The 19,832-nt window shown below is 33.8% G+C and overlaps 1 protein-coding gene across 3 annotated transcripts; it reads right to left on the bottom strand.

Annotated features, from left to right (window-relative positions):
• Positions 1 to 644: 644 nt before the first annotated feature.
• LOC132945969 (hexokinase type 2) lies at positions 645 to 17,965 on the bottom strand. 3 transcript variants are annotated; one of them, XM_061015823.1, is made up of 9 exons: positions 17,621 to 17,965; positions 6,414 to 6,576; positions 6,213 to 6,355; positions 5,927 to 6,145; positions 5,670 to 5,778; positions 3,089 to 3,278; positions 2,842 to 2,997; positions 1,509 to 1,782; positions 645 to 1,204 (listed from the first exon to the last, which is right to left on the bottom strand). In XM_061015823.1, the coding sequence occupies exons 1-9, from the start codon at positions 17,720 to 17,722 to the stop codon at positions 1,094 to 1,096; spliced, it is 1,467 nt and encodes a 488-aa protein (XP_060871806.1). In that variant the 5' UTR covers positions 17,723 to 17,965; the 3' UTR covers positions 645 to 1,093. The 3 variants fall into 3 exon arrangements, with proteins under 3 accessions (XP_060871806.1, XP_060871807.1, XP_060871808.1); XM_061015824.1 differs by lacking the exon at positions 5,670 to 5,778 and adding an exon at positions 4,528 to 4,627; XM_061015825.1 differs by lacking the exon at positions 17,621 to 17,965 and adding an exon at positions 8,261 to 8,635.
• Between the last annotated feature and the right edge of the window lie 1,867 nt (positions 17,966 to 19,832).

Raw genomic sequence — 19,832 nt, 5'->3', positions numbered from 1 at the left:
AAATTAGTATTTTTTCTTTATTAAGTTTCAACAATAAAATATTCAAGAATTTGTATGTAGTTATTATTTAATATTTTTACAATAAGTATACCGATTAAGTACCAAACTATGTAACTGAAGCTTTTACATTTTAAATAATGTGTGTATTATATTATAATATATAGTATTAATTATTTGAACCTAATTCGTTTATATTATAATATATTATAAATTAGCATTTCACTAAATACAACCTTAAGTACAAATAAGTAATAATATAAATGATCATATTACATATTGGTTTCAAAAAGGATAAGATATAATTTTTGTATAGTTACATTTTATATAAAAAAAATAATAAAAAATAATGGCATCATCTTGACGAAAAAAAAAATTTGAATTCCGGTACTGTTCGTAACTAAAATGATCAGTATGATAAGTTAAGAAAAATAATTTAAAACAAACAGCAATAATAATAATTATGATAAAACTAATTTCGTGTTCAACAGCAATGACAATGGTAAAAATCATATCGATGGAACAATTCAAAACTAGACATACACGTACATAATATAATATTAAATTAATAATAATAATAATATTAGGCTTACATTGGGCTTTATCACTATTATTGTCATAGATACATAACACCCGAGATTTATAAATCAATTACATAACACGTATATTGTAGATTCTTCATATAAAACTAAAACATAGATATAACTTTTTTTTCTTAGTTTTTTCTTTCATACATACATAAATAATATAATTATTGGTATAAAAAATTATAATGGATACATTAATAGCGCTGATATTTTGTAAGTACTAAATATAAATGTATTATCATCTAATATAGTAATATCTAAAAAAAAAAAAAATATTTAACAACGAATAATCAGGATTCAACACTCAACAACAATGACAACACTCTAAGACATACAAGACTCGCGCTGTAAAGTGAATAAAATACGCCTAAGGGACACTTATTAGCGTTAGCACCAACGTTTTTTTTTTTGAAAAAAAAAAATTCAAATCATATAATGCTAAAAATAATGTTTAATGTACTTCGAGCATTTTTGGTAACAACTTCGACTCACTAGTTGAATACCACTAATTATTTCGCCGAGAATCCATTCGTCATTGATGGTAATTCATCTCTGACAGCTACAGCAGCGACTAGGGCCGCTCCACGACCACTTCCGTCTTCGGACAACATCAGGTCAAACTGCAAAATGTAAATAAAGTTATGATTTTGTTAGTACTGCAATAACTGAAATCCCACCCACAAGTATCTTATTACACTAATCATGGTTGTTTATTATAAAAGTAATGTTATTATTATATTTTATCAAACTGTAGAACAATTTATAAAAAAATACAATAAAACATTTATTTTAAGGTCCGCTAGTTGCCACCCGTTGATTTAAGTCTTAAGGTAATAACTTTATCTAATCCACACACATGAACTCAATGAAAAAATTATTGAATACCAGTACACCACGGTATCTTAACACCGTTTTTTCACTCACTTTGATGTCAGATTTGGTCAGTTGTTTGGTCTTTTCCACCATAAGTTTATGGAAGTATGGATGGAAACGGTAAACGGAACCGTCAACGCCGATCGTGACGGACTTCTCGTCCATTTTGTTGAGAAGAGCGGCCAGACCGGCGGACACCAGATGCGCCGACCGCCTGGATACGCACTCACAAATATACCGTACGTTGGCGCAGTCGACTAATGATGGGTCGTTGATGCCCATCTCGCTCAGAACCTTCAATGTTTCTTTGTAGTTGGCTTTATCACTGAAACGCAAAAATCACAATAATTAGTATTACACAATAATAATATGGACATAGAGTTAAAAAATTATATGAAAATTAATTTTTGTATTTCTAGTAATATGGTTAGTTGAGCAGTTGGAGAGTAAAAACTTCTCTTATCAATATTTTAGAAGATATTATAAGTTAATCTATGCCTGAATAGATATTTTAATTACTAAACTCAGTAATTTAAAATCAAAAAGTAAAATATCTCAAGTTTTAGAGCTAAATATTGAACATTTAAAATGTTAGGAGTACGCCAAACACCCACTTATTTAAGGGGTTTTATATAGGCAAATTTAATGACATTTTGAGAAAACCTTAAATATTAATTCAAAGTATTTTAAAACTTGTACCTACCAATAATGGTTGTTGTGTATTAACGAATAGAAAAGACAGAAAAACGCAAGCGTGATATTATTTACACTTTACAGTTTTAGCTTTACCAAATGTTTATGATACATATAGAGACAAACTTAATTTGTCGTAAAATGTTTATTTTTTTGATACCGATATTACCATTAGGTAATCACTAATTTGTAATAAGCAAATAAAAAAAAATTAATCCTTACGAATTGATGAAAATATAGATTGTCTTTGAGTTATATAAAAAAAAAAACATATTATTATATGATATGTTATATAAATGACATAGATAAAGTTGTTCTCTGTGTACCGCATACATTTAATTAAGTTATTGTGAATTCTGTCTCCGTAAGTAGGTCCCGCGCAAAACAATGTTCATGGATAAATTATATGCAAACTGGTGTGACGTTGTCAGTGCTACTGCTCTGGCGAAAACTTTACAGTATAATTCCGACATAAATATAAAAAAATAACATGCTCGTTCAATATATTTTTAGAAAATTATCATAAAGCTTGTAGAAAATTTCGTTCCAATACATCGTATTATGTGCATATAATATGGCTTGGGAATAAAAAAACGTAGAAGCTACTGAATGAAAAAAAATTAAAATGTTTATCACACCGCCTGCTCACTTACACTGATCTTAAAATATTATAATATAATCTAGTACCCACCCTTCGATGTCGGATACGAATGACGTGCCGAACGCTCCCTTGGTCTTCATTTGTTCGGACAGTCTTCCCTCGAAAAGTTTGTTCTGGTTGGCCAAGTCCACGATGGCCAACCGCACGATCTCGCCCATGTACATGCCACTGATCATTTTCTCGAATCTATAACACGACAAGCGCACATTTCAGACACCTGTATACCTAATACGGACGACATCGGGAAAAACGTCGTCATTCTTTTAGGGCCACACACCTTTGTCGTCCGGGGTTCAACGAGTCCTCGTCGATTTCCCGATCGTATTTCGTGCGGACTGCGTCCAATTTTCCGTCATCTCCGAATGCACCCCATTCTGTGTTGACGATCACGTGTGGTTTCGTCTTGTCACCGTCGAAGAGTTCGGCGTTTTCCACCTTTTCCACGTAGCACGCGTTGCAACCAGTTCCTGCACAAACAAATGGCTTTTACAGACCAACCGTACTCTCGAGAAAAGTTGGGCTTTATATCTTGTCGTCCGTAGATATCCGTTACGAAACGCACAACAGATATTATATTATGGTCCAGCTGTGAACCTATATATCCGTCGTACGAAAACAACGCATATCGATTGCAGGCGAGTTATTAAAAGCAAAAGCGTCAGTATGATAATATTATTAATATTATACGATGATGGTCTGATCACATATTGTATGTATAATGCAGAATATCTATGCAAGGTATATAAATAATTGTTAGATTACACATATAGCTGCGGCAGCGTTAAGACAATAATAAAAATCTGGAAAAGTCCAAAACGCAAAACGATCTGTAGCAACATTGTATTGTAGAATAGACGATACAGCTGATATCACGAGATATTTTGTCGGTTGTTTGCAAAAATCATAAAAATGTATAAAACTGTATATTATTAATTATCGTCGAACTTGAAAATGACCGTTAAGATTTTGGTCTAAAACAAGTTGTAACACACTATTGATAAACTGTATTCCAAAATGACGAATATTAATTATCTGTTATCCGATGAAGTTTAGTCTCCTCCAAATTGTATGCGACCGACAATAATAGAGTGAAATATGCAAAATCTACAATCACATTATAATTAGGTAATTTCAAATTTGATTCTTGACGGATTACAGCAACCCATAAAGTTATCATTTTTAATGTCTAGATTTAATAAGAGGTTATTTGATTTCACAGCAATAGCCAACAAATCAATATACCTAGCACCTATATATTTTGATGTTCGATAAATCAAGTCTAACTTGTTAGAACAATATAATATTATAAACTTCTACAATGTAAAGTAAACATTTTACAAAGGAGGAAAGGAATAGGAAAATCTAAAAATATCTAAGTATAAGAAAAATATAACAGGGGCCATGCACTACTTAAAATAAAATTAGGTATAGAATATAGAAATATATACTATAGGTAGGTACATTGTTAATAATAGAAACTTAAATCTTTAATATTTAACCATATTATTAAGTAAATGAAAATAGAAAATAATTCTAATGTTGTTAGAAGAAAATGAAAAGTGAAAATATTATCGTTGACCAATAACTATTTACATAAGTAAAAAACAAAGTAAAATATTGTGTGTGTTTAATACTCAACTGTGTGACTTTACACTTAACACATATTTATTGAGCTAATAGTATTAACTCCTTTAAATGTCAATTTACTCAACATACCAACAATAACTCCAATTTTGGTGTTCGGGTTCTTCCAAGCGCATGACATGATTGTACCGGTTGTATCGTTCAATATTCCACACACATCAATCTCGACGTCCTAATAAAATTACCACCGAAACAAACCTTCTATTATATTATATTCTTTTATAGATAGAGACATATTTTTAGTATCTACAAGTATTTATAATATTACTAAACATTTGGTTTTTGGATAATATTATTTATAAAACAGTTTAAATTAAGTATTAGCATATTATTTTTTTTGAACTTTGGTTTTAAATTGAGGAAGTAAGACTTGGTTTATACAATACTGAATTCAATATGTATTTAAGGAAAAGTTGAGCAAATACAGATAAGACAATCAAGGAATTGTAATTTCAAGAAAACAGTAAAAAACTGTATACTGTAGCCATAGGCATAAACCAGACCTTGAATATAGGTGGTGTTAAAGTTAAATATCTATGACATTCTATGAATATGAATGTGAAACTAGTTAAGGAGTATATCAGTATGACCTTCAAATTTTGAAAAAGTATTATCATTACCTTATTACAGTTCTAAAAATAATAACTAATGAAAAAAGAAAAAAATATTAATATTTAAAAGAAATAGCGATATTAGGTATTGAATATTGATATCACATTTACACATGTTTCATCAATTTTTGCAGGTCATGTCTGTGCATGATAGACACGTCACGTCTATGACTGTAGGTACATCAGAAAGCATTCATTGAGAATTAACAATAATGCAACTTATTTATCAATTATCATACATGAACATATACAAAAATTATAAGGGACAATCATCAGCAATTTAAGCAAAATTATATGATAAATAGCAAATATGCTTATAAAGTTCATAGTTATAAAATACCAGTAGATTTATTTAACCCACGTTTCAATTGGACAATCACAAACAGTTTTTGTACAATTACAATACATATTTCATGCTGAGTTTGTAGGTATAGAATATTTGTTTGGACAATTTGACATAACAGTACAATTTAAAATGTATACAAGTTATGTATATATGACCAGAAAGCATTCATCAGACTTAATTAAACGTCGAACCACGTAACCCAATGCAAACAGCTGGCATTATATATATTTTGGAAATTGTGGCTTAGCCAAACTTACCAATGATCAAACCTACAAAACAGTTTTTTGAAAAACGTGTTTTGTGGGCACAACTCATTAGGGTTCCGGTTGCATCATTCAATACAGCCGTTAAACGTAGATTCAGGTCCTACATTAACATTCTAAGGTCTTAAATCTGTTGATACTTATTAACATGTATTATGAAAATACAAAACATTGAGGATATATTATTATGTATTAGGTGTAGGTATTCTATAAAAAAAAAATTAACTGATTTTGGTAACTTGATCATTTACCTTTCTTCTCTTGATTGCTTCCTTGAGAAGTCTGACTACGTCTTCGTCAACTACTCCTGAGCAGTTAAATCCTTTAGTCCAACTATTTAAATATCCTTTGGTAAGTCCAACTTGTCTAAGTGGAAAACTAAAAGTAAAGCCCAAGGGTAATGCCTTTTTGCTGTCCAAGTTGTGTTTTTTAATAAATTCTGCCAGACATTTAGCAATATGATCGAATAACTACATAACATAATGAAATACATAAGTATAGAAGTTATAAATGTATAACAAGAATATGTTTAATTACTTCTGTGCCTTTGCCAGTTTGGATATGAGCAGGTACTTTGAAGATTTCAGAGTCCATATGGAAGTAGTTATTCTCTCCCAATTCAATCAATAGCACACGGAAATTGGTGCCACCCAAGTCCAGAGCCAAGAATTTTCCTCTTTCTGAAAGAAAATTTTTTTATAAAATATCTGCAACCATAATCATCAGAAGCCTTTTTACCTGTGCCATTAGGCAAATCTTGTACGTAAGTGACATAACACTTGACAATGGAAGAGGGATTGGTATCTTTGCCCAAACCATTCCTGATGGCTCCATCCATATCTTTCATCAAGGTGGTCAGTTGTTCATTGGACAAAAGAAGTGATTTGCAATCTTCTTTGATCTAAGAAGTAAAAACACAATATTGTCAGTACATACCATTAATAAAATTAAACACGGTATAATATATTAAAAAAAAGATAATGAATATATTTAGGTAGGTATTCATAACTATAGATATAATATTTAAAATGTACACAAGGAAATTTAGACAATTTATCCCGATAAGGTCATAACATGATTATGTACCTTCATAATTATTACGAGTATAAATTATGACGTCAGACGTATTGTTCTACTCTATTACAATAATATTAGGTACCTAATTTTCAGTATTTGTACAATAATTATTGCACACCGTGAATTAAATCTGCATGTGGACTAATAACTAATGATTTATTATTAAAAATAAAACATTTCTAATTATTAGTGTAAACACAAAAACAAGATAGGCAGGTGCAATAAAAATAACTCTTTTTAGCATGGACATTTCATTTGTTATTTAGACGGCGAAATATATTATTGATATAAGCTTATCGTGTACCTACACTAAATACACATCGGATAATTTACAATCGAAGTATAATTTGTATAATTGTATACGTTTTATAATAAACCTATGTCATTATTAGTTATTACAATAAATCCGGAGTAAAAGAATTCCGTATACGGTATACCTATACCTATATAGACGAGAATGAAACTATCCGTAAGTCGTAAGCAACCGTCAATAAAACATAACGAATAACAAAAGCATTTCGCAGTAAAAATCGTCGTAAAAGTCACCTACAAAATGTTATTATTATTATATTGGCGCGAAACTCGTAAAACCCGCTGTTGTGCTTTTCATAAAATGTTAAACTACCTATTGTAAAATATTATTGTTTAATGCGTCTTTTTACACCGCAACTTAAATTAACCATGAGCAGGCCCGTCGTTAGGGCACAAGCAAGTCATGTGTTGATTTAGGGAGGCATACAATTTTAAAGAAATTGAAGGCGGCAAAATTAAATACATATCGGTAAAGAATAACGGCATTAAAGTGTTCGTTTGAGGGCGGAAAATATCTAACGACAGGCCCAACTATAAACTATAAGTGTGTGTGTGTGTGTGGGGGGGGGGGGGGGGGGGGGGTATTTCAACGTAATAATACCTAGGTATTGTAAATTGCAATCCTATGGTAATAATATAATCGATATTCTCTATTGGGGAAGACGAAATCGACCGTTCAAGAGTTCGACGGGCCGGTTCGATCAGCGCGAAAGGGTCGTACCTACCTAGTTTCTACGAGGAAAGTAATCAAAAGCTCAGGACCGTGAATTTTATTTCAAAAATGTTAGCCCCCCCCCCCCCCCCCCGCAAATGTGTACAATGTACATAGTTACCACATTATATTGTTATTATGATTTACGTGTAGGTACGGCGCAAAAATGATTAAAGAATTACAAACATTTCGGCGTTTCCCATCCTCACGATCGTCGGTCACACGTTTCACCCCCGAAGGTGATGGTAATTCATGTGGGCGCCGCCGAAAAACGGGCGGCGCGCCGTTGCGTGAAACTCCCCGCTACCCCCTCCCCACAAGGTCGTCTCGCCAGAGCCGTAGGAGGCGTAGGCGTAGGGCCGAAGGGGCGATCACAAGCGGCGGTGATACGCGCGGCGAAACGGTTGTGTAGATTTCGGCGGTTCCCCCACCATCCAACTACCCACCGAAACTTAAACGCCTTGAAGGCGAGAGGAGGACTTACGGTCACGCGGGCTGCGGACGAAGACGAAGTGGCTCCAGTGAACAGGCCGTAGAGGGCGCGCAGGATCGGGTGGATAACGATGCACATGGCGGCGGCGGTAAATCGACAAAATATTATAACAAAAATAAAGTACCTAAATTATTGTAATTAACGCTATTTTATAATTAATATTATATTAATAAAAAAAATAAAAACGGCGGCGAAAATAAATCACACGCGCGCGTCAGACTCGACACGACGGAGTAGGAGGAAGATGAATCGAGAAAAAAAAAACACACGACGACGGCTTGGACGACACGCGAAAAAAATAAATCTCGACGGCGAGACGGACGCGAAACTGCTGGCGAGAGGGTTAGACTGCCGACTGTCGGGCCGCCGACAGAGACCGAGTGTGGTTTTCACATTTTCAACGCGCTGGCGCACTCGTCACACGAGTACACGACGCCGACGACGCGCGTGTGAGTGCACACCCCTCCGCCACCGTTCCGATCGCACGGACACGCATGCGCGACACACGTACACATACACACACACGCGACCATTCATCCGCGCGCCAAACAGGTCACCGGCGGCGCTCGCGACCGCTATCGACCGAAAGTTGCCCTCGCCACGCCGATTATTATTATTATTACGTCACTCCCGTAATAAGAAATCGGTCACATTTTCCCCCCCACCCCGCCGCCACCATTACTACTACCGATAATTTTTTTGCCAATTTTTTGTAAATAATACCATGTACTATAAAAAAAAAGAGTCTACTACCACGCGACGCCGATCGTACGTCGTTTCGCCCGAATTTTGAAGGTTACGCGCGCCTATGTCACGCGTCGCCACGGATTTCATCGAACGTTATCGATTAACATTTCGCAGGAGAGATGGTTCGCATGGTTCTAAAATAAGATCACGCGACCGGTTCGTTTAGTCTAGACCACGGTTATCAGTGGTTAGATAAGTACATATTAATATTATTATGGTACACGACTGATTGTTCGTACGTAATATAATTATTATTAAGGTACGATATAAATATATTATAATATTGATAAACGATAACGGTATTTTTGTAGTAGCCTCCACGGGTGAATTCAGGGTTGTGGAGGAAACGCTCGAGCCCCGGGGGATTTGTGAGGGTACCGAGTTCCTACTCGCATCCCCGGACCGGTACAAAAAAGCGTAAACGTCGTTGTTGGTTTGATACTATACGGTTCGACGGGAGTTTACTACTATAATACTGTACAAAGTTCAGTGGGGTTTACGAGTAGCCAGTAGAATTACGTTATTATTATAAGTCGATTTCGAGTATAATATATTATTTTATTCGTATGAGTTATCGATTGAATAGGCACTAGGTACAACACCGTATACGAGTTATTTATGTGCGCACGACGTTTACGTATAGAATGATATGAATTACTATACTGGTTAGTCGTTACGTTTTTAAAGCAACGACTATACACGAGTACACGACACACGTGCGATTATGCAAGTAGTTTTGACTATAATATGTCCAACTCGGAAATTGTTGGGCAATGTCGACCGCGGCTGAATGCGACCACCTGGTGGAATGGTTTTAAGTGATTTGACGTGTCTATTTTAAATTCAATGTTCAAAATCATAGTAAAACTATTATCGTACGACATATTTTGACAAAATTACAAAAAACGATTTCCAAATAAATTTAACCTAAAAATACATTATACATTTCTAACTATAATAACTGTTTTCAAGTTTTATCAAGCTAAATACCGTAATCTATATTATATCGTAATATAATAACATAATATTATATTATAAATACGGTGTAATTTATTTAACCTATACTTCATTTTTCGTTTATAGCTAAAACGCATATTGGTAAGAAATATTTAAGTACTTAAAATAAAATATATATAAATAATCGTTGAGCATACATCAATACACTTGCATTACTAATAGTTGCGATAAAAATTTGAAGAATTCTTACTTTTATATTTTAGTCTAGCTTGAGTCATTTCAATAATGTAGGAAAAATGTCTTTGTGTTGATATATAAAAGTAAAATTATAGATTTAAAAAGTATAAATCGTGGAAACTAACAAATACATATTTAAACTTAATTTGTGAAAATCACGAAGTTTTCAATTGCTTTTGTCATGTTGTTAATGAGTAATTTACACATTAAAAAACAATGTGTGAACTCACAAAAACATTTTAATTTTAAAACTTCTTAAACGCTTATGCTCATGCCTAAAAATTTAACCATAGAAGAAAAAAAAATAGAAAGTAAATTTATTAATATGCCCACGTATTATCGTAATTATTAATTTATAGTATGTGACCTAATAATATACATATAGGTAATATACGGTTTAAATGTCAGTTTTTAATATATATGTCAGGTATTATCGTTAAATTATTCAATAAATCGACAAGTTTGAGTTATCGTTATGGTTTTCTAAATTTATTATTTATGGTTGAGTTTAATGGTTACATTGGAATATAAAATTTATAATCTTTTTAATTTCATACGGTTGTACCTATACGTTTTTTTCATATAACCTATGTAAGTAAAATATTTCACAAAATATATGTAAAAAAAGCAGAGGTCATAGATGGAAATACTTACTCAGAATGTCATTGTATCGGTTATATAAACAAATAATTCACGTGTAAATTGTCGTATCGTTAATAAAATAAAATTAATATTAATCCGAGACATCATCGATTTCATCAGTAAGTTGTTCGCTGGAAATTTGTAGTTGGTAGTTTTTTAAACGATTCATCATCGCCGCCGGTGAAACATTTTTCGAGTACCCACCTACCTCGGACATACTTTCGAGTAGGTACTAGGTACCTAAACAGACCTCGAAAAACTCATTGTTAACCTTGGGAACACATTTCTTACTATATGTACCTGTCTATACATGATGATTATTTATAGCGATTTACCTATGCACGCTGCACTTTCTTACAGAGTTCACGAGCGAAATACCGACTGGATAATGCGTTTGGTTTGTTATAAAAATATTGGGATTACACGTCGCTCTTCGTGCGCATATTATACCTATTGTATCAATATTTGTATGGGAAAAAGAATAAACGTGATTTTCTCCGGTTCGAGACGCACCATCGTCCCGCAGACATTCCTCACTCGTCGGAACGAATTATTTTCGACGCACTATATGTTATTATTATGACCGTCGTCATCGTCGTCGGCGGCGGCGGCGTCGTTCTTCCGCTGCCAAACTACGTCGTTCGGCGCCTATCCTGCAGTGCATTGTCGAATGGTTGTCGAATTGCGCACATTCGAAACGATATAAACGCTATTGGGACGCGTAGGTATCGTATTTGGTATAGATTATTTTTCGATCGTTTTCAACGACGACGACGGCGATGATAATAATAATAACAACAGCAGAACGACATAACGAACGAGGAGTGAACAGTGGCTGCCAGCTGCTGCAGCAGGACGCGCGTCTATCGTCCCCTCGGCGAGAAAGCATTCGTCCAGGAAGTAGGAATATATTGTATTTGTCTTGGACGTGCCACCACGTCGATCGAGGGAGATTTATCATGATATATATTATGCTCAGTGTGACCGTGTATAGCGGAATAATAAACCCCGTCTAGTCCTAGTGGCCTACCGCATATAGTGTGAACGCACCACTTCCACCGGTTAAAAAAGCGGGGTTTAACAAAGGGCGGTTTGTCCGAAAAATCGACGACGTGAGAACCATGATATTCCATGTCTTAAGCCTCTTTAATATCCGCTTCGTAAATCTCAAATGTCCGTATGAGAATACGAATCTTATTATACTATGTATAATGCGTATTATATACCGAGAGTCGAACCAGGGGCATCGCGTGTGCGCGCAGGAATGTGGCCGATGTATCTTTCCATTATTATATGTCCGATCGGCGCTCGTTTTTTTCGCCACTCCACCGATTGTGCAGAGTGTACGCATAGGTATAATAATACGATATTCACATCATTGATCGCTGGAAAAAAAATCGACTCCCGAGGGCAACGCGATTGTCCTTGGCGGTGGTTCACACATTCGCCGACCGGTTGCGATATATATAAATATAAATATTATTGTAATAATGCACTCCCGCGCCTATACACGTGAGAGGTGTAAAAGTAAAACATGTTAATATTTGCGTCGTATGACTTGTGTAAAATATTATAATGTATGCCACACGTCGAATTTGCAGCAGGTATATATGGTATGACTTATATATAACTGAAAAGGAAAACATCCATTGGTCCATTATATTTTGCGTATACATGGCTGCAGGTAGGTATATATAATACAAGACAATTGCGCAGTTATTTTTTTTCCGCTGTCGCGATCGCCGCGGACGAAGGTGGAAATAAAATAATTCAAATTTTTTAAGAGCATTTCAAGGTCTCACCCGTCAGCCCTATATTACATTATGTAAACGAGGGAAAAAAATCCAATTCGTCTTAAGGAACCACTTATTGTCTTATTCTCAGAAAACGTCAATAATTAGTATGTGTATAATATATTTATTTATTGCTGTCGTAAATACGTTAAGTCCGTGTCAATTGGTTACCAATTGTGCAAACACTATTATTAATCGGAGTATAGTTTATTATTGGTTTTCTATACCACACTACTGTGTGTTTATGTTACTTTTTATTTATTATTTTTTTCGACATTAATGATCAAGAGTACACTCTATACAATCGATACAAACGCGTGTGTATTGTACAGGATCGAATTGACAGTTCGTGCGAAAGAAAAATACGACTTTTTTCGAATCGTCATCGTTATTTATTGAATATAATATTATGCATATTATATTAAATCGAATATAACGAATATAATTGCTGTAGGTCTATCATAAATTGCTTTTTACACTGCAGATGTTTTGATATTATGCGCAAAATGCCACAATTATAAATTAATTTAATAATAATTGCACGCGTTTTAAACAAAATGTCATCGTACTATAGTTTTTATGTCTTTTATTAGTTTTATTAATTTATAAAATAATCTAACATAAAACATATTTATTGAAATATAATTATACAGGTATAATATTTGTATAACATAAGAAATATCTCCAACTTTCACATTTTAAAAGACTGGTTGTGAATCTTAAAATAAATAATTAGTTTTTTGTAATTTCTTATATTCATCGGTACGAATATTTATAATATTATAATATTCTGTAGGAGCTCAATACGAGAATTATAAAATTATGAAGTTATTGTAAGTTTACATTACTAGTTTCATCCCTTAAAAAATAAGTACTCTTTATAAAGTAGAACACACTGTATTCCATACATTACATGCATACTTTACACAACATGTTACACAACTCTTTTTATTTAAATTCTGAAACAAATCTCATCAGAAATATATCATTCAAATTTTTATAAAATACAAGTTTGAGCCCTAAAATGTTTATTATAATAGTATTTTTTAAGTTGCGCGCACAATATTTTGTTACAGTGAGCCCTCATCTAACTAATAACTCCAAAATAAATATCGTACGTTTTTCTGGGAACAAATAACAAACTTTTTACACACCGAACCCTGAATAGTGGATAAAAATTCAGTGAACGAGAATTGTAGATGTTCTGAGGTTATATATCGATGAATGATAAAAATTTTGAAATTTAACTGCTGTGGAGCTCAGATTCGTTATAAGCTATAAGTAGGTAGGTATAATATTATATTCTAATATAACGGAATAAATAGAACTGAATAATTTAGCAAATTTAGCCGCTACTGCCAGTGAACGTTTTCAAATAAATCTGACTTTTGAAACTTTTCTTATAACGATAATAAAAAATAATCATGTCAACTCTCAACATTAGGTAAGCACGCGTTCGATGTTATTCAACGGTTTCAGGGACACATCCCATATAATATTATATTAATATATAATCTACTGAAAAACGATATCGTCCATAAAAAAAAAATGCTTGTAAATTAAATTCTGGTTTAAAGTGAAACGGATAAAAAAATATCATGTGTACACACATACAAATTACCCGCACGCACATACACACGAGTATATTGTATTGTAGTTTCTCAAAATCGGAAGGGGCACAGAGGTCAGATGGAGCACCGGTGGAGTGGTTATTCGGGATGACTATGCTATTCGGCAATTGATGTGTACAAAATGTATGACATAATATTGTATTATCATAGAACAATATGTATAATGTACGTTATTTGGACGTGAGTGCGAATATTATGTAGCGCCGCCAATGCGACAACGATGAAAACTGGCCCGGCTGCGTGACGCACTAAAGGTCGTTGCAAAGTCACGTGGCCCGTCGAGAAACCGGCGCGCGGCCAGCGGCGACGATGGATTCACGCTGCAGTCTCTAATTGGTATTTGGTATATAGTAAAGATAAGACAATTTTTTTGACCTCTCACTCGCCATTATACTTGTATCCGTCCGGACAGCGATAAAAAAAAAAAATGTAATAATAATAATATAATTAATATAGTAATGGTAATAATAATAATAACAATTCGCCAATTATGCAACCTTGGAGGAATAATAATAAAAACTATACCACGAATTCACGGAAGTACCTTGACCGGTGCCGCCTGCAAGCCGATGCAGATCATGCCGAAGCGGCGGTCCACACCGAGTGGGATAAATCATATTAAGTTCCGGCGCTAAGTCCGCCCAGTCATATTTTATTATTATATATACCAGACGTGGACCTAGATATGAAAAAGGGGAGACTAGATGAAAAAAATACGATTATTAATCACTCCCAAATGTCAATAAGTAATATATTAATATAATATGTTTTAAGTATTGCTCCTATAACCTCTTTAATTTAGTTAATAAACTGTAAATTAAGGTAATCTTTGAAATATTTTAAGGCCTAAGAGAAGGCCCCCCTGTATTCACGCCTGGTACCTACCTAAGTATATTACAGAGGTATTATAGCACACCGAAGACCGAAACGTAATGGAAACAGCGTTTAGCCGCGATGCAAAGAGAGGTAGACACAAGAAAGAATATGATAAGTGATAACACTAATCTAATGACAATTATTTCATCTCTCAGCAAAATCAAAATTGTTTGTACGGTTTTTAATACGGATTGTTTTAAACGATTGAATATGACTCTATTCAATTGTTATTATAATAATTTAATAGATTATGTGTTATTACTTATTAGCAAGATTACTTTTATGAAATAATACTATATTTACTTAACGTTGGGAATAAGATTACGTTAAATTATCAATAATATTAATATACTTACTTATTTGTATACATATTTTATTATTATGTCACTTATTAAAATAATATTTCAAATTCTGCAGTTTTCATTTCTACATAATATGCGTTCGTTTGTTTCGCGTATAGCACTACTTAGTGCATACAATAAATTATGCACGGATTAGGTCAGGTTAAGGTAGGCTCCCCTTCAAATCAGAGAATACTAAAGTTTTTGGTTCATCATCGATTTATAGTTATTCGTTAATTGATAAAATGTTACAGTTAAACGTATTAGAGATATGGTAAATTATGGATGTTGTGAAAATTACGAAACCCGACTGATATAAAGGTACAAATCAAAAGTATATAGCAATCACTAATGTCGGCTTATTTCTACGAATAGATGATGAAACTTAAAGTTCATTGAGAGGAGCAGTACGTTACTTCGATTTGGGATGTATCTATATGTATGAATACGATCGGCACACTCAGCTTCGCAAAATTTGCAAATGATGCTGTGAGTGCAGAAAAGCTAGTGGACTTTGAAATTTCGTGTGTCATTCTAGTATTCTACAATTCTATGATTTTAGTACACCTATTAACAGCGTGTATGAATAAATAGTTACCCATAATATTATTACAATATTATATAATCTTATATTAATTTATTCTATCTCCAATGGTATATAGAAATGATATACCAAATAACAAAAAAAATTCATATTTAATATTTAATCGTTTTAAGATATTTCATACTAATTTATTGTATTAAAAACTTGATAAAATCATAGAACATATAATAATATAGTTGATTCATAGTATTATATTAATTGCAATTTTAATAATCTAAATACCGTATTTGTAAGTATACATTAGTACAATATATATTATAACAAAAAAAAAAAAACCGCTAAAATAGAAATTAATTATTGTTAGTCTCATATTATATTAAAAGTTTACATTAATACCTGTAAAATAATAATATAATACGTGTAGATTTGTATGTTTTATTGAATTTATTTAAACGAGTGGCGTACAGCTATTTCGGTAGAACGCCGGCAACGGTAATTAATGCAGGCGGCGCGGCGACGGTATATACGTATGAAAACTACACTGTCTGTCTGTCTACATTATAATATGTTCAATACTAATATGTTAATGACATGTATGAGACAAAAGCGCTATAGTTGAATTTACACCGACTTTTATATATATATAGTATCTATATGTATATATATTATTATAATATTATTATGAATGTATAGTATAAAGTCGTCGCGCGTCGTGCACGTTACCTGCGCACGCTCGAACGATACGCCGCGATCGCGTTAAAATTGCTATGCAAATCAAATCCGAATTATCGTATATAGGTATGCAGTACACGACGCTTAAAATATTACACCAAACAAATTACCAGCCCGGCGGAGTGTGTGTTTAACTGGCAAACTATATGGTCGTGGTCGACGGAGTGAATAATAATTAATATTATAATATTTACCGTCAACGATAATAATGTACGCAGTTTCGATACGAAAATCGAGTGCACCTACCCATTATAATATTGCCGTGTTATAGTACCGCTGTTGCCGTTAATTGTTATTGCACCGGAGTGCACTAAACTTATACCTATTCCATCTATAAATTGCGGGACTTGCATTCTTGTACGGTTTCTTCGCAAACGGTCGCGTGTTAAAAGTATATACGCGCGCGCGTGTAATATTATATAATATTAATTATTTTAATTATTAATATTGCGGTACCTATTCGCGCGCGTATATTCCACGATCGGGACATAATTAGGTGCATGATATATTATGCGTATTACGATTTAAAATAACATTTATTATGTTATTGATGACGATGTTATAAAAAGATTAATAAAGAGATATATTATATAGAGGTCTACGACGCGGAAAATGGTTTTATTAATATTATTTTGTGGGCATATTATTATATTGTAATACGCGAAAAATCGACTTGACTGGCAAAAATACTCGTATGTAGGTACCTATATAATATATTATAATATCATATAAAGCTACATGTATATACCGCCGTCACCGTGAAAATGAGCGAGAATATCGGACGTCCCTCCGCGGGAACGTGTTTTGGGAGGAGAGTGAAAAAACACCTAAACAATATAACAATTATTTACCTCGTTGGTGACGATTTCGGTGTCGAATTCGAAACCTTCGGAAATATTGAGTTCGCTGAACGCGGGACGCAGTTGGCCCATCATTTCCGGCTTGGTCCTCATGTTTCGGCTGCAGTTGTATCGAGTTAGGTACTATGTAGTGATCGACGCGTTTGCGTTACGCGAATTGGTTTACAATCGAAAACTTGCAGTTTTTTCGCGGGGTCGATTAAACTCCGGATCTTTTGATTTGCGGATAATTAAATTATATTATTTTTCGTTCACCTCTGTCGTCGGTGCAGGTGGCAGCGGGACTGATGTACGTATTATATCACAAGCACAACCTGACACGGAGAACGAAACGGCTGGGACGTCGTCTTATATAACGCCGAAACGGGTCTCTCCTTCTCCTACACGTCCCAAGCTTATATTATCGTCGTCACTGTAATAATAATTTATGCTTGATATTAATATTATGTGCATGTGTGGCGGCGGCGGCGGGCGGGGATTATACTATATAATAATAATAATATACTAAACGGTCGGGTGGTGGTGCGATAGTGTGAAGTGGCAATCACATAGGTTGGTAGGTGGGGGTGAACGATTTTACTACGTATTTAGTAGTTGTATACACACAACACGCGCTGGTTAAACAATAAACAATTTACCGTAGTAAATAGGAGATATAGTACAACCAGTGTGTTGATTGTCGTGGTATTGTTTTTTTATTTCCTCGTGGAAGTGGAACGGTAGATAAAAATCGACCAATGGCGGTCGTCCCGCCGTTGAATAAGGCGAGCGCGGGCGCGAGTTCTCGGTTATCTCGGCTCGAGCTGATTACGCGGTCGCCGCCGCCTCAGGTATCAGTCGAGGCTTTTGACTGATATACTTTCGGCTCAACAGTTGTCGACGGTTCATGCCGTGTTAGGTCGTTTAGGCAATACGGAGAATTTCAGACATTTGTATGTTTGTGAGTTTTCAATTATGAGTAGGTTATACTATAATGTTCCATATTATACTTCTACAAAAGAAGCATTCACGCTTTGCAACACGTTTTTTACCATGGAAAATTCGTAGAAATTTAATAAAAGTTATGAACGGTCTTCATGAAAATGCAGCTATGGAAAATTACCAAATATTTTATAAAAAGGTCTCGGAAAAAGTCTACAGGTTTGAGTCTTTGCATAGAATTTCCAATCTACTAAGTGTAATCATATATGATAAAAACTTGTTTGAGCAATGCAATCTTCCTAAATATATTTCATTTAAAAAAAATAAGCCACACTACTGCGTTTAATAAAATCAATACACATAGTTTCCATGTCCATCCAGTTTATATAGAATCTAATAAAATTCCACCCTTGGCGCTGCAGTGTATATAATATATATACATTCCAAACACTTAAATTTTTACGATACATCACATAAAATCCGCCGCCACCGACTTTCCGTGCTGGTTTTTATTCCTTTTTTTATTGTTGCTTCTATATCGGGTTTCGTTGTGCTTTCCGCACCCTTATATTATTCCATTATTTCGTGTGTACATATTATTTTTTCGCCTTGTCGATATTATTATGTTTTGGTCGTTCGCTTTTCTTTTTCGATATGTATTGACTGCTCCTCTCCGAACCATTTTCCGTTCAACGCCAATTATTAGATATTCGATGGATAGTAATTTTAGTTGTAACACGCAAAAACGGCAAAACGGATATCGCGTACCTATCGGTAGGTGATAGTTACCGTGTATAAAATAATTAGTGGGAATGGACACGATTAATATTTTAAACTTGCGTTTATATAAGGTTTACTATTATTCTCGTAAATGCATATGCTCACGTCGGTGGCGTATAGGTATAGGAATTATTTTCATTATGGGCCAATTTACCACTGGTCAAGCATACCACTAATATAGCCTTAACTAGACATTTTTTAGGGAGTTTAGTTATTATAAATATAATAAAATGGACAATAGAAATAGAGATTGTGCAATTTTATTTTATAAATATTCATTATTATATTATAAATAATATGTTAAATTCATTTTTATACATATATATTAAAAAAAAAAAATATTAACAATTTTATCTACAATAAAATATGTTAGACTACGATGAATCATCAAAAATTAAGTCTGGCTCCTGAAAATCTAAAATTTTCTTGTTGATTCCTCAAAAACGTTTTTAATCAACCCAGTGTTAAAAGATTGGGGTAAACAGAGTAAATACAACTGTAA

This window comes from Metopolophium dirhodum, chromosome 5 (assembly GCF_019925205.1).
Source record: "Metopolophium dirhodum isolate CAU chromosome 5, ASM1992520v1, whole genome shotgun sequence".
NCBI classification, from domain to species: domain Eukaryota; kingdom Metazoa; phylum Arthropoda; class Insecta; order Hemiptera; family Aphididae; genus Metopolophium; species Metopolophium dirhodum.
The sequence above is the reverse complement of the archived record's forward strand: the minus strand, read 5'-3'. Positions and strand labels throughout refer to the sequence as shown.